Genomic DNA, 12,563 nt, shown 5'->3' with positions numbered 1-12,563 from the left:
ATGTGCCGCAGCACTCAGCACCTTGTCAGGCAGCTCAGCGCAATCTGCCAGCCCGGGAATCACTGCCATGAGCTTCACGTCATGGCATTACTATGTTTACTGTAGCTGGAGTGGGAGCGGAAGAGCCGATCTTGAATCTTGAAGGTCTCCCCGCTCTACAGCTGCAACCAAATTGGCCCGGTGGTGACTTTTTCCCAGTCGAGTCAAAAAGTGAAACGTATTGGAAGCTCCTTGCATGCAAAGAAGAAAACGGTCCTTCCATGAATAAAAGAGAAGCACGTGAAGAGCAGAGGATGAACTTAAGAGCAGCTGTGATCCAACATGTCAATATGCAACAGATTTTGAACTTGGTGCTCCTCCACCCATAGCAGTCAGTTAAGTCAGGTAATGCGGCAGCGCTAACAGGGTAGTGTCTCTTATCTGAGGGGAAAGTTATCTCTAAGCTCTTGTCTGGTGAATAAATCTAGAAGCTGCTGAGGTTTAGACTGTTATTAGTGTCCTCAGCCTTGGGATGTTGCGGTGAAAAAACAGTCTGACTTTCATTTTGGTTCTGTTTTTTTTTCTTCTTCTTTTTTCCAGCAGCAGAAATGCACAAAATAAAGACATTAATGCTCCATCACGTTTCCTAGTATCCTATCTGTGCGCATTTATTAATGACTCATCCACAATTTTGGTTTTGCTGACCATTCGTTTCCCCCTCTCTTACTCTCCAGTGCTCCCAGTATATTTGACAATAAACGTCAGGACCCGACTGGATTGACGGCCTTGCTGCAGTCTACGGACCTGGTGGGAGTGGTGCACACCCTGTATTGTATCCTGCTGCACAGCTTCTTACCAGAGTCTGCTTCCCAGAGTCAGGAACCTTACGGCCCTGGGGTCATCCAGGTGGCTTTGCAAGGCATCCGCTTCCTCAACAGTTTTGCCCTGCTTGACCTATCCGCCTTCCAGGTATTCATAATAAATCCAAAATATATTCTGTTTTCATTTGTTCACAAATTAAAAAAATATCCTTAGATCCAGATTTTGTGCATTGGTGGCAGAAGATTAGACATGTATTTTTTGTTTTTCCTCACAGTTTTGCATTTGATGTTTGTTTTAGCTTTAAGTTTTCTGTATTTCCATTCACTGTAAATGGTTTGTAGGGGTAATAGCTGGTAGCTTGCCATTAACTAACTGGTAGAAAGAGCAATTTAAGTGATTTGTCTCTCATCACAAACAGCAGGCTGTCATAAAAACAGCCACAAATATTTAAATTATCCTCCCTGCATTTAATAAATCTGTGTACATGATCAAGTCGATGCTAGTTCCTTTGTTAAGAGCCATTAGAAGAGGAGTTACTCTCCTCAGGACAAAGCTGACCTGTGGACATAAACACAGCTGCCCTTTGACCCCAGGTCGGTTGTTGGGGTTGAATAGAGCCCAGTGGGTCAGCCGTTAGGATGGAGCGCGGGTGATTAGCACTGTATGCCAGGCCGTACATTACCCAACCCGAGGAGGAGAGGACGACAGCTTCACTGTGCTAAGTCACTGCGTAGACGGAAAAGGCACGAGAGCAAGCGTTAATTATTTTGATGTCTTGCGGTAATTACTTTGAAGCAGCTTCCTCTCACTGACCCGCCACATTCAGGCAACTCAAAACAGCTGGAAATGAAAGCATTTCACTGCTGGAGTTTTATGAACATTTTAAATAATGTTTCTTTTTTTGGCCAGGAGTTGTAATCACCTTGTGTTTCACATTACCTAACGGCACAGACTAATGCATATTGTAGTGGATGGATGATCAGAATTCAGGCCGTTAATTCACTCTCTCCTGCAGCATCAGCTCCTCGTAATATGTTTAGAGGGGAATTTCAAAAGGGTCCTTCGTTGTATAAATAACTTGGTTTTGCCGCGGTTGCATGTTGGCAGAATATCCTGCAACAAATCTGTGATCCTCCAAAATAACAGTGAAAAAAGGAACAGAAGTTTCACATTCGAACCAGAAATGCTATTTCCCTATTTGTTTAGTGGTTTTTCTGTTTTCCCTTTCAAACTGAGTGGATTTTTTTTTTAATCTAAATTTATTTATTTATCGTTAAAAGATATTTTGCTTTTTTCCCTGACAGCTGCTTACATGGTTCACTGAGTTTAATATGTTGCCTGCATAGACGTAGATGCTTCAACATAATGTGTAGCTTCTCAGGTATTGTGTTTATGGATGTTGTGCTAAAACACCCAAACTTTCAGTGATGATCTTATGGTGCTCTGTCACGCTGACATGTTTAATAAATACTGTCTCTGAGCTGCTTCTAGCATCTCATTTCTGAGCGGGATTGGGGTGTTTTATGGTGGGACCCCGCTTGAATTGCTTATACTCTTACACCATGTATGTTCCCACCAGCAAAACATATAACTTTTTATTACTTTGCATTGTTATTTTACTGAGCTCTTTGTAATCACAATCATAGACATTTTATGGTTATTTTACTGCAGTACACACACTTACATTGCTTTGTCTGTGACTTGCCAGTCTGTTCTAGGAGCTGAGGGCCTGTCTCTAGCTTTCCGGCACATTATCAGCTCCCTGCTCTGGTACTGTTCCCAGCATTCCTCTGAAGAGCTGCTGCATGAAGTCATCATCTGTGTGGGATACTTCACCGTTAACCACCCTGACAACCAGGTAAACCAGCTTTAGCCTGCACTGACTGCACAGAAATTAATTCAGTTTAACAAAACGGAACTATTGTTGTTATAGTTAAACCTGTTTATTAGCTGCATTATTATTTTTATAAAAATTAAGTTTATTAAGTAAAAATTAAAGTTATTTATCTGCCAACTAGTTTTGTCAATTGATGTTTTAATTGATCAATATGTAAAATGTCAAAAGTTTAGATAAATTCCAATCTTATTAAACCAAAAAAAGTTGAGAGGTTTATTTCAGGCTAAGAGTAAAAAAATAAACAGTCAATAGACAGAAATTGTATGAGCAAAAAAAAAAAAAAAGATATTAAAAACAGTGCTATCACCAAATCTTACTTGAAAAATATAGTCATAGGGCTGCTATTCTATACTCTTGAATTTTCCATAACTCAAGTTGATGTCTACAAAAGTACAAAAGCCAAAAAATTATCAATTATCAATCTATTATCATATATGACTATAAAAACATCCTCTTAATTTTAAAACTGGAATATTTTGTATTTTTGCATGAAAAGAAATGTAAAAAGATTCATCAGTTATCTAAATTGATACCTTTTAATTTTCTAACAGTGGGCTAATCAATTAATTGATTTGTTTCATCTCCACTTACCACAGTGAGTCAATCGCTGCAATTGTTGTAGTTTAATGTTCTGTCACTCTACTAATTGTTTAATTGTTACAGCACAAGTTGCATTTAATGCTTTCCATTATGAAACGCTGTCTGTTGACTTAACAGGGCCGGGAAATATCGTCTTACTTTTGTTCTGCTCATGTATTATTTGTCAGAAAAAGGGTGTAGTTTTGTAATTGTAACAAAAAGCACCTGTTTAAAGATTCATGCCTTGGCACCTTGCTGCCTTTGGTCTATGTGTCGTCTATTGTCCCGCAGAGTGACCCATTGTTCCCTCCTGGTAAAGCAGGGCTGTGTGCTGGCCCCCGGTGTTACAACTACTTAGGGGGGCTCTGTGGAAGTGAGCAGGATGTGATGGAGCAGACCTGGCTGCTGTGTAATTGGCTGTCATGCATGGCCCGTCTACCGGGCCCCTGATTAGCCATGCTACAGTTGGCTGGGCTTTGATTATGTTAAGTCTGACCCACACAGGCAGCAGCCACAGCTTCACTCTCAAACCTCTGATATGTCATTTAAGTCCATGCAGTTGCAGCCAACCCTTATCACAACAATTTATAGGCAGATTACTGATTCTAATTTCCCAGATTTTTTACTTTTAATGAAAGGTCCCTCCTCCAGTCTATGGCACTTAAGCTCTCCTCTCTACTCCTATCCAATTTAATTATTCAGATGTACAGAATTAGCATTTGTTGGTCATTGCACATCCTGTTTGCATATTATATTGAATAATTAAATGAAGACTGGTGATTAAATTAAGTGGGTGACAGATGATTTGTCTTTGTACACGCACAGCGGCATTAAAAGAGCAGCCATGATTGACTAAAAACATTTGCTTGTTGCTAATTTGATGCAAAATCTGTCATTCCTCCACAACTTGGGTACTGCCAAGAGGAATGTTTAGAGAAAAAAAAGTTACTTACCTTGCTTTTGGGTTTAAGAATTTAATTAAAAAAAAAAAAAAATCACATTTGAGTTCAGATTGTCGGGAAACAAGATCCCACACAACCTCTACACAGAGTTGATCTTTGCCAGTGGTCCAGTTCCTGGAATGCGTCCATTCAGTTCCGCACCAAGATGGATGGCGTTAAGGAGAATATTTAGAGCAGCTTGAGCTTTTCTCAAGCTAATGTAAGCATTGGCAGGACACAAAAGCGGCCCGACCCGATGGCTTGTGCGGTCGTAGAGACTGCTGATTCACTGTCGGCACACCAGCTTTTGTTTATATATATATATCTATCTATATACTCAAGAAATAAGGCTGCTCATAAAAAAGCAGAACTTTGAAGCAGCACCATACGTAGTGATGTATTCCCTCTGCTCTGAGGGCATGAATAATTCACCTTGTGACACGAAAAGCCACTGGGAGAGTGACATATGTAGGCTTGTGTGTTTTTCAAGTGTCTCTGCTCATGTGAGCCCCGAGCCGTGTAGCCATATGCTTCATTGTCGGTTGGGTGCGTCCATGGAGACCTTTTCACAAACGAAGTCAGAACAAATAAAACCTACTTTGTAACTGACGTGTAACTGTACTTCCTTTTCCCCCTGAAGAGATATGTAGCAGTAATCTCCCCGTCTTTAAATACAGTGATTCATTTGTGATTCATCCGCAGCGATGAGCTGTTGAACCTTTGAGCTGACGGGACTGTAATTTTAAACTGTTGACATGTTAACCCACCTGATTCCCTCTTACTTTTTAGAAAGACACAAGCAACTTGAGTGTGGAAATCTAAAGAAAACTATGCTTTTTCTTAAGTACATGGAAAAGTGGCCACACACAGCGAGCTACACACACATGCCGTTGTCCCCATACCACACATGTACATGCACAAATGGGTGTGATTTCAGGTAGTGTATAGACCTTTTTATAAATGTAATGGGTTAGTTTTCCCTGCACAGGCTCCTGATATTACCTGATTCCTCTCTGCTTATATTTCGTAAACTGTTTTATTTATACCGGTGAGCATCTCCTGAGCTATGCATCATCTGTAGTCTGAACATCCCACACACATCTCCAGAGCTCGGCCTTATCTGTGGGGTCATTCCTCTTCTTCCCACTCTCTACGAGGGCGTTTCCTCTGCCCCGTGGGCCCAAGCCAAACTTTAGGCCTGTAATTCCTGTTAACCTGATGTTGAAACGCTCCCTTCAGCAGTCCATTACTGCCAAGACAACCAAGCCCTCACTGCCTGCGGGGTAAGTGCAGCTCGTGCAGACCATAGGGAGCCAGCGCCGGGGAATGCACACTCTGTATCACCCAGCAGAGTAAACAGAAGCAGAGAGACGCAGACAGACACATTCTGCGCTGACTGGCAGGAGAGGGCCTGATTGTTAGCTCGGTAGATGATTTACACTCAGCTTGCAAGGGTGAGCGCAGGTCCAACTGACTCAAAGTGAAGCTGAGGACATTTTTATCCCCGCAGACCTTTCAGTGAGGAGTTTCCATTTGTCTGTAACACTGTCGTCAGGTTAGTCTCAGAGCAGAATTATCTGCAGTGTGATCTGGGATGGAATGACAGCGTCAGCTCGTGGAGATAAATAAAGAGTTATTGAGCTTTATTGTGTAAACAGCAGGTTTTTATTGGGTTTTAAGACAACTGACAATTACCTTTAAAAGTCAAGTTGGAGTGTCTATGTCAATGTCTGCTTTGCTGGCCTCCAGTTGTCCAAAGGCAATTTACACAGGTCCTGTGCATGTCTGAATAAGCCATTGTAAATGCTGTAAAGAAGCACTAAACAGTTATTTGACTAACTTTTCTTTTGTGGTGTCTGCTGTGCTGCTCATCTTATCAGTGAGGCGGTTCCATTGCAATGGATCTGGTTTATATAGTGGATTGGAGTGTCAGATATATGGCCCCGTTCTGATGCTGGCTCTTCCTCAGGTTGTTTGGGCTGTCTAGACGCCACAGTGAATGGAAATGTCTCCACATATTTAAAATCATCACTTTCCTTCTGTGCAACATAAAAAGTTTAGAATTAGATTTGTACAGTAAGACATTAAAGTCATTTCTTTGCCTCATCCAGCAGCCCTGCAGCCTCATGCTTACAGGCTAATTATGCTGTTTGAGATTTATTCTTTATTGCATGGCTGGATGACGACTTTTTTTTTTTTTTTTTTTTTTACATTTTCCTCTCTGTTCTTGATTCTGCTTTAACTTTGGTTTCCTGCTTCGACACCGGGTTTTCCCAGGCATTTGTTTGCGTTTCAGAACATTAACTTTACACACTCTTTGTTGTCATTGTGGACAGTGAGGAAGTTATGTAATGGAAGTGTCATAAAACTCGGCACTGTTTGAAAATGCCAGGTCTCTGAACTTAAGAAAGAACAGAGCGGCCAAGACACTTGAGTTTTCACAGGGTCTGCGTTATACGTGGGCCAGATGCATGTGTTCAGATGCTTGTTGTTAGTTTTATGATGTCAGGCTCTGAGCTGCAGATACTTCAGCTGCGACGGGAGAAAAGTAACGCTACGGCATAATCTCTAGTTGGAAACCATTTCGGGTGCTCTGGTGTTGCTCTTCACCTGCTTAGAGGCGTGGAAAGTTGGCAGGGGGACCCGGTTTCTTTGTTACCTCCAGACTCTTGCTGCCACCAGGCTTTGTTTTATGTCCTCCTGCGTCAGGCACTTGAGGGTGGACAATTTGTTTAGGCAGCTGAAGATGGAACGGTGCGTAGTGGAGGATTATGAGATCGCTGGGTGATTTGTGGGTTGGATCTCCTCAGAGCCCCGGCTCAAACATCCAACACTCGCTGTGCCGTTAAATTATGATACCTAAACCATAAATGTCCTGGATTAAAACACAAGAACGAATAGATTCTTTAGCTTTTGCAGAATCATGATTTTGGCTCTCTAATGAATTCAACTGCATAAATTTATGACTCTCCCTCCCACCTCACCACCCCCCATCGCCAGTTCAACTTTGGGCAGTGTTGCAACAGACAAGATGAATATGATATTGCAGGATTTAGTGGAAAGTAGCCTGAAAATGCTAAAACTACGTGCAACTGAAAATAAGCAGCTCTACTTTTGAAAACAACCAGAGCTTGCCCCCCCTCCACCCCACACCCCTTCAGTGGATGAATTTGTCCAGCAAGTCCCACATTCCTTTGTGAAAAACACTTATTGAGTCAGTGAAACTGTGGGGATTTTGTTCTTCCACCGTTACTCGTACATACCCACAGCACGGTTTTCATCTATCCATGTATTCGAGGTTGTTCTTTAATTCAGCGCTGCACTCACTAACACACACCAGAGCAGAAGTTATTCACAAATTAACGCTTACACATTTCAGGCTGACAAATGCAGCGCTCTTCACATTTGTAAGTATTTGTAATGCATTACAGTTCAGTGTGTTTGACCTGTCCGTATGGATTCTTTAAACAAAATGATGATAGGAAATTGCACTGTTTTGTGTCCCTTTGAACGCCGCTGTAGAGGGCAGCTCTGAGAAGCTTCACCTTGAACTGATAAAAGCCAAGAATTATCGCTTTGTTTATCCCGCCGCTAAAGCTTGGAGTGCACTATCAAAGGAGAAGCCAGTGGACGAGTATTAGAGAGGGTATTTTTAAAATCTAGTAAATCTTGTGAAATTTATGTCACCGTCACCTGGGTACCTCACCTTGCACTTCTGGTTTCCATTGGCGTTGAGCCTCTCAGTCCCGTAGTCTACCTGTAAAACTGTGTTTTGCTGATTTTTTTTTTTTTTTCTTCTCCCCCCTCCTGGCTCGAGGTGGGGGGGGTCCTTACTCCTTGGTCCTTCAAGGCTCTGGGGACATGACCAGAGCATTAGGCCAGGACCCCTTCCCTTTGCAGCAGTCCCCTCTCTAATCAAATGAGCCTGGGAGTGATTCGGTTTTAATACTGGTGGCCCGGATGCGATGGTGTGCGATTGACGGGCTGTGATGGAGAGCAGGATGTCGCCTGGGTGAAAATACCATTAATGGTATTGCTCATTTCTTAAAGTGTGGGGGTGGCCACACTGTTTGGTGGAGGTTTGCTCACCCTGCCTTTCACACACCCCCCCCCCTTTGTTACCCCTGTTGCCCTGTGGATGCCCTCTCAACCTGAGCGTCACTCCTGCACCGATTCTGTGCTCTCGCACTGCTCAGAAAACTCAACGCAAAAACTTGAAAGTGAAGTTTTAACCGCTGATAATGACATCAGTTCACATTTCTCATTTCCCTCTTATGTTACAGCAGCTCTGCCGTTGTCATTGGTACAAAGAAAGAACAAAACATCCCATCATTGTGTTTTATAGCCTGTAATTGTGTGGTGCCCCCCAGGTCTCCTCCTAATGGCTTTTTGTGTGTTGTTTTAGTGGCAGATTTACATGTGGGAGGGGCACAGGCCGGTGATTTACAACGAGCAGTGCCACTGACTGGCCGCCTGACTGACTTAGTTGACTGACTGGCCCTGCTCTCCCTGTGTGTTCCAGGTGATAGTGCAGTCTGGCCGCCAGCCCAGCGTGCTGCAGAAACTGTGTCAGCTGCCCTTCCAGTACTTCAGCCACCCGCGCCTCATCAGAGTGCTCTTCCCCTCCCTCATCTCGGCCTGCTACAACAACTCTCAGAACAAGGTCATCCTGCAGCAGGAGATGAGCTGTGTGCTGCTGGCTACATTCATTCAGGTAAGTATAGGACTGTACAGTAAATGAAAGCACATATACCGTACATTATAACACACTTACACATTGTAGATAAACAGTTCCGTGATTAAAATATCAAGACCAAAAACTGGGAGCACTGTAACCCAAACTGATCCGACTCTTTCAGAGCCTAAAGCATACTAATAATCAAAATCATCCTGTTTGGCCTGAGACTTTTTATTCTTCTAAATAAGACTCATGCTCAATACATTTCTCCAGCATCAGAAGGAAACTTCTCTGTGACGGCTGATGAGCGATTGCTCCCCTGGGCCCCCGGTGAATCTGTAACAGGCAGGTTTTTACAAAGATAAATGGTTTCCCTCACAGTGGATTTACCTGCCACTGGTTCAGCTCCCAGTAAACAGCTTGTCTCCTTCATCTTCCTCTGACAGCACACCCCTCACCGCTCTGCAACCACCACTGTTTAGACACCGATTAACTTCCATTCAAAGGGAGACAAGCCATTGTCATTTCTTTCAAACAACGCAATAATGCATGGCGTCTTGCCCCGCCGCCCTCATTGTTGAGTTAACCTCGAGAGCATTCCTCAGAGTTTGATCAAGGATGGTTTGGCATCACTCAATATACTGAAAACATTTAGTTTGAATAGTAAATTAAAATGTGATAAAACTGTAACGGCAGCTTTAAATTTTGTTTAATATATTTTTGTTGTTTTTTTTTTTGCTTTAAAGTTTAATTAATCTTAGTTGATACTAATGAAATTGTACATTATGCAGTGCTACTCTGCAGTACACTGTGGTAGGTATTAATGCTCTTTATTAATTCCCTTAGGACTGTGCTGCGAATGAGAAAGAGTCAGAAAACAAAGCAAAGCAAGCAGGTAAGCTGTTGTGATAAATTTGTTAAATGCATAAGCAAAAACTGGATGGAGTAATGAATGCTATAAAGATATTTTAGTTGTTTATAAATGGTGTTGAGTCGTACACAAAACAGCTGCTTTTGACATGTAGGTTCTCTAGCCGATTCTAATAGTATTTTTTATGTACTGGAGTATTGAGATGTATCATTTTTCATTTCTCTCAGCACATGTTGGGCTTTTTTTTCAGGGTGAAATTAAAATTTTTGCCTCATGTAAAAGGATTAGGAATTTCTGTCGAACACACAGTGTAACGTAGATGTTCTTTTCTGCCTGTGCAAAGTCTCCCAGCCGCTGGATTACTGCGAGTTGTCCAACCGCTTCCCAAGAGATCAGTGGGACTCAGCGCTGCAGTTTTTTCTCAAGAAGCAGGAGGAGTGATGGAGTTGCTGACTGTCCTCAGACTGGATAAGCACAGTATAAACACTACAAAAGAGACTGAAATGTGGAAATATTTCTTGTTTGTTTTGGGGAGTTGTTTGTTTTCTTTTTCCGGACTTAAAGTCCACACACGAGTGAATTACAAGTCCTCCAGACTTTGTCAAACGTGAAGATTGTGAAGCCTTATCCTGTGTCGGAGCATCTGTTTTGATTTCTTGGAAATCAGATCGATGTTTATGAGGAATTTGCACAAAATGTTTTGTTTGTACATTGAAGTTAGAGCACACGCACAACTATTCCATTTAATGTCTAAACAAGCCATGTGTTTCTCTTTGTTTCTACTGTAGATAGAAATGGATCCGTTTTCAAAGCAGTGATAACTTACATCTGAAACTTGTCCTTATACTGTAATTAATAATTTGCCAAACATTATTATCAATGCTGTTTGTGTTAATTTATTGTATTTGTCTCATTTTTGAATGTGAATGACCAGAATGTTATCTCTAGTCTATGTTATGCCAGTTATAAGTTACATGACCTGCCTTTGTTGCAAATACCTGCTCGGTTATATTTTTCAAGTTCGCAACTTTTTCATTTCTCCTCTCTCTGTGTTAAGAGACACTTAAGATTAATATAATTTATTGAGTTATTTACCTTTATCATATAAAATAAAAATAATTACAGTTAAGTATTGTTGTTCTTCACTTTTATTCTGTGCAAAACAAATAGGTTTAAAGTAATAGCATGACTTAACAAACATCAACACTTGTACTCTTGTTTGGCTGTGGTGAGTCTTGTATTCTTAGCAGTTAGACTCATGAACTTGGCGATTGAAGACATTGTTAATTTCTGTGACTTGATGATGATGAATTTCAAACTGGCGTAAAACTGTACATTTAAACCTTGCTGAAATGTTTGCAATCTGACACCCTGAGCAAAACATGTTTTTCAGATGTTTTTTTTTTTTTTTTTTTTTTAAAGAACTTTTCAATCTACTTTTGGAGATGTATGTAGCTGCCTTATGGAAACCTGCCCTGTGCTGATCATTGGGAGTTTACTGATTGGTATTTAGTCTAAATTCAAAATATAGTGGTAGAGAGCATCAGTGCTGCCTGTAGCCCTGCACATATGACCATCAACCTGCACATTTACGCACCATTTAAAACAGGCTAAAGCTGGATCATATATCCCTTTTCAAATATGCCCAAAGTATGTATTTATTTTAAGCTTTATAATGATGTCATTTTGGGGCTGTTTTGCTTACTAGATAGCACTGTGTAGTATTTTTCCAATTAGCATTTTCCTCTTGAATGTCTTGTTGCTACTGTTGTATCTCTTGTCCGCCCTTTTAAAGATTTAGTGTATCAGCGTGTCTTAAAGTCTTAACAGGATTTTGATTTCAATGAGACTCCGTTTCCTTCACTGATAAAAACCGATCCTCCCCAACAAATTGTTGAGGTGTAGAGTGTCAGTCCCGGCTTGACCTGCGCTCTCTCTTGTCCAGCGGCTATTTTGCCATTGGGGTTGAGGGGGGGATTCCTACTGGAATGAAAATAAACTCAAGACACGCCAGGATGCGTCCGTCCGCGGGGCTGCTGGGAGTCCCCCCACCCCATCCCACCCTTTCCCTCAGCTCAGCTCCGCGGCGGCTGCACGTTTTGTTGTGGGTCCATTCAGTGTATCCTTTGCAGGTGATGCCAGATGCAGATAAGGGGAGCCGCCGCTGCCTGTCCCTCTGTCTAGACTTGTAACCGTGGGCCTCAGGTTGGTGAGGCACCGGGACGTTTATTTAGGTAAGACCAGCTTTATTTTGTTTTCTCGCTATAACGGGAATAAAACTTTTTGCAAAAACATTTTTTTTACAAATAAAATCCCAGCCAATTACACTTAAAAGGTCATAATAATGATAGAAGCCAAAAATCACATAAGGGTGTGAATTAAAGAGGCCTAGGCCCTGTTGCGTCTGATTCAGTGACCTATGACACGCAGGCCAAATGGTTCCTAACATCTTGTCATCCATCAGTCACTGGTCCACTTGACTCAGAAACGGAGCAGGTCTAAATATGAGGCCTAAGTGAGGGCTTTGTAAAGGGCACCCAGAAGGTCTGGGCAGCTGAAATGTTCAATATTTAATCGCCTTAACGTGTGTCTCTTTGTATATTTATTTGTAGTGTTAAATGATTTCTCCTCAGTAAAAGTTTGAGCTCCTCCAGCTTTAACCTCCACTTGAAAACAGTGTCAAACATTATAAGCAGCGGATGCGTTTCCATTTACCTTAACACTGATTTATTTTGCCGGCTATTATTCAAAATTCCTCTGTTGCGTTCACGGAACAAATGGATTTTGCATGCAGTA

General features: G+C 41.7%; 1 protein-coding gene across 4 annotated transcripts in view; it reads left to right on the top strand.

Annotated features, from left to right (window-relative positions):
• The window catches only part of scaper (S-phase cyclin A-associated protein in the ER), a 59,050-nt gene extending 47,439 nt beyond the window's left edge, over positions 1-11,611 (top strand). For all 4 annotated transcript variants that reach the window (XM_018664084.2, XM_051073364.1, XM_051073365.1 and 1 more), the window contains 5 exons: positions 714-948; positions 2,510-2,659; positions 8,741-8,932; positions 9,743-9,791; positions 10,111-11,611. In XM_018664084.2, coding sequence (XP_018519600.2) covers positions 714-948; positions 2,510-2,659; positions 8,741-8,932; positions 9,743-9,791; positions 10,111-10,208 — 724 coding nt within the window. In that variant the 3' untranslated portion in view covers positions 10,209-11,611. The remainder of the gene's footprint in view (positions 1-713; positions 949-2,509; positions 2,660-8,740; positions 8,933-9,742; positions 9,792-10,110) is intronic.
• Positions 11,612-12,563: the final 952 nt, after the last annotated feature.

The sequence above is a fragment of the Lates calcarifer genome, linkage group LG10 (assembly GCF_001640805.2).
Source record: "Lates calcarifer isolate ASB-BC8 linkage group LG10, TLL_Latcal_v3, whole genome shotgun sequence".
Lineage (NCBI taxonomy): Eukaryota > Metazoa > Chordata > Actinopteri > Centropomidae > Lates > Lates calcarifer.
This window is presented reverse-complemented; position numbering and strand designations above follow the sequence as displayed.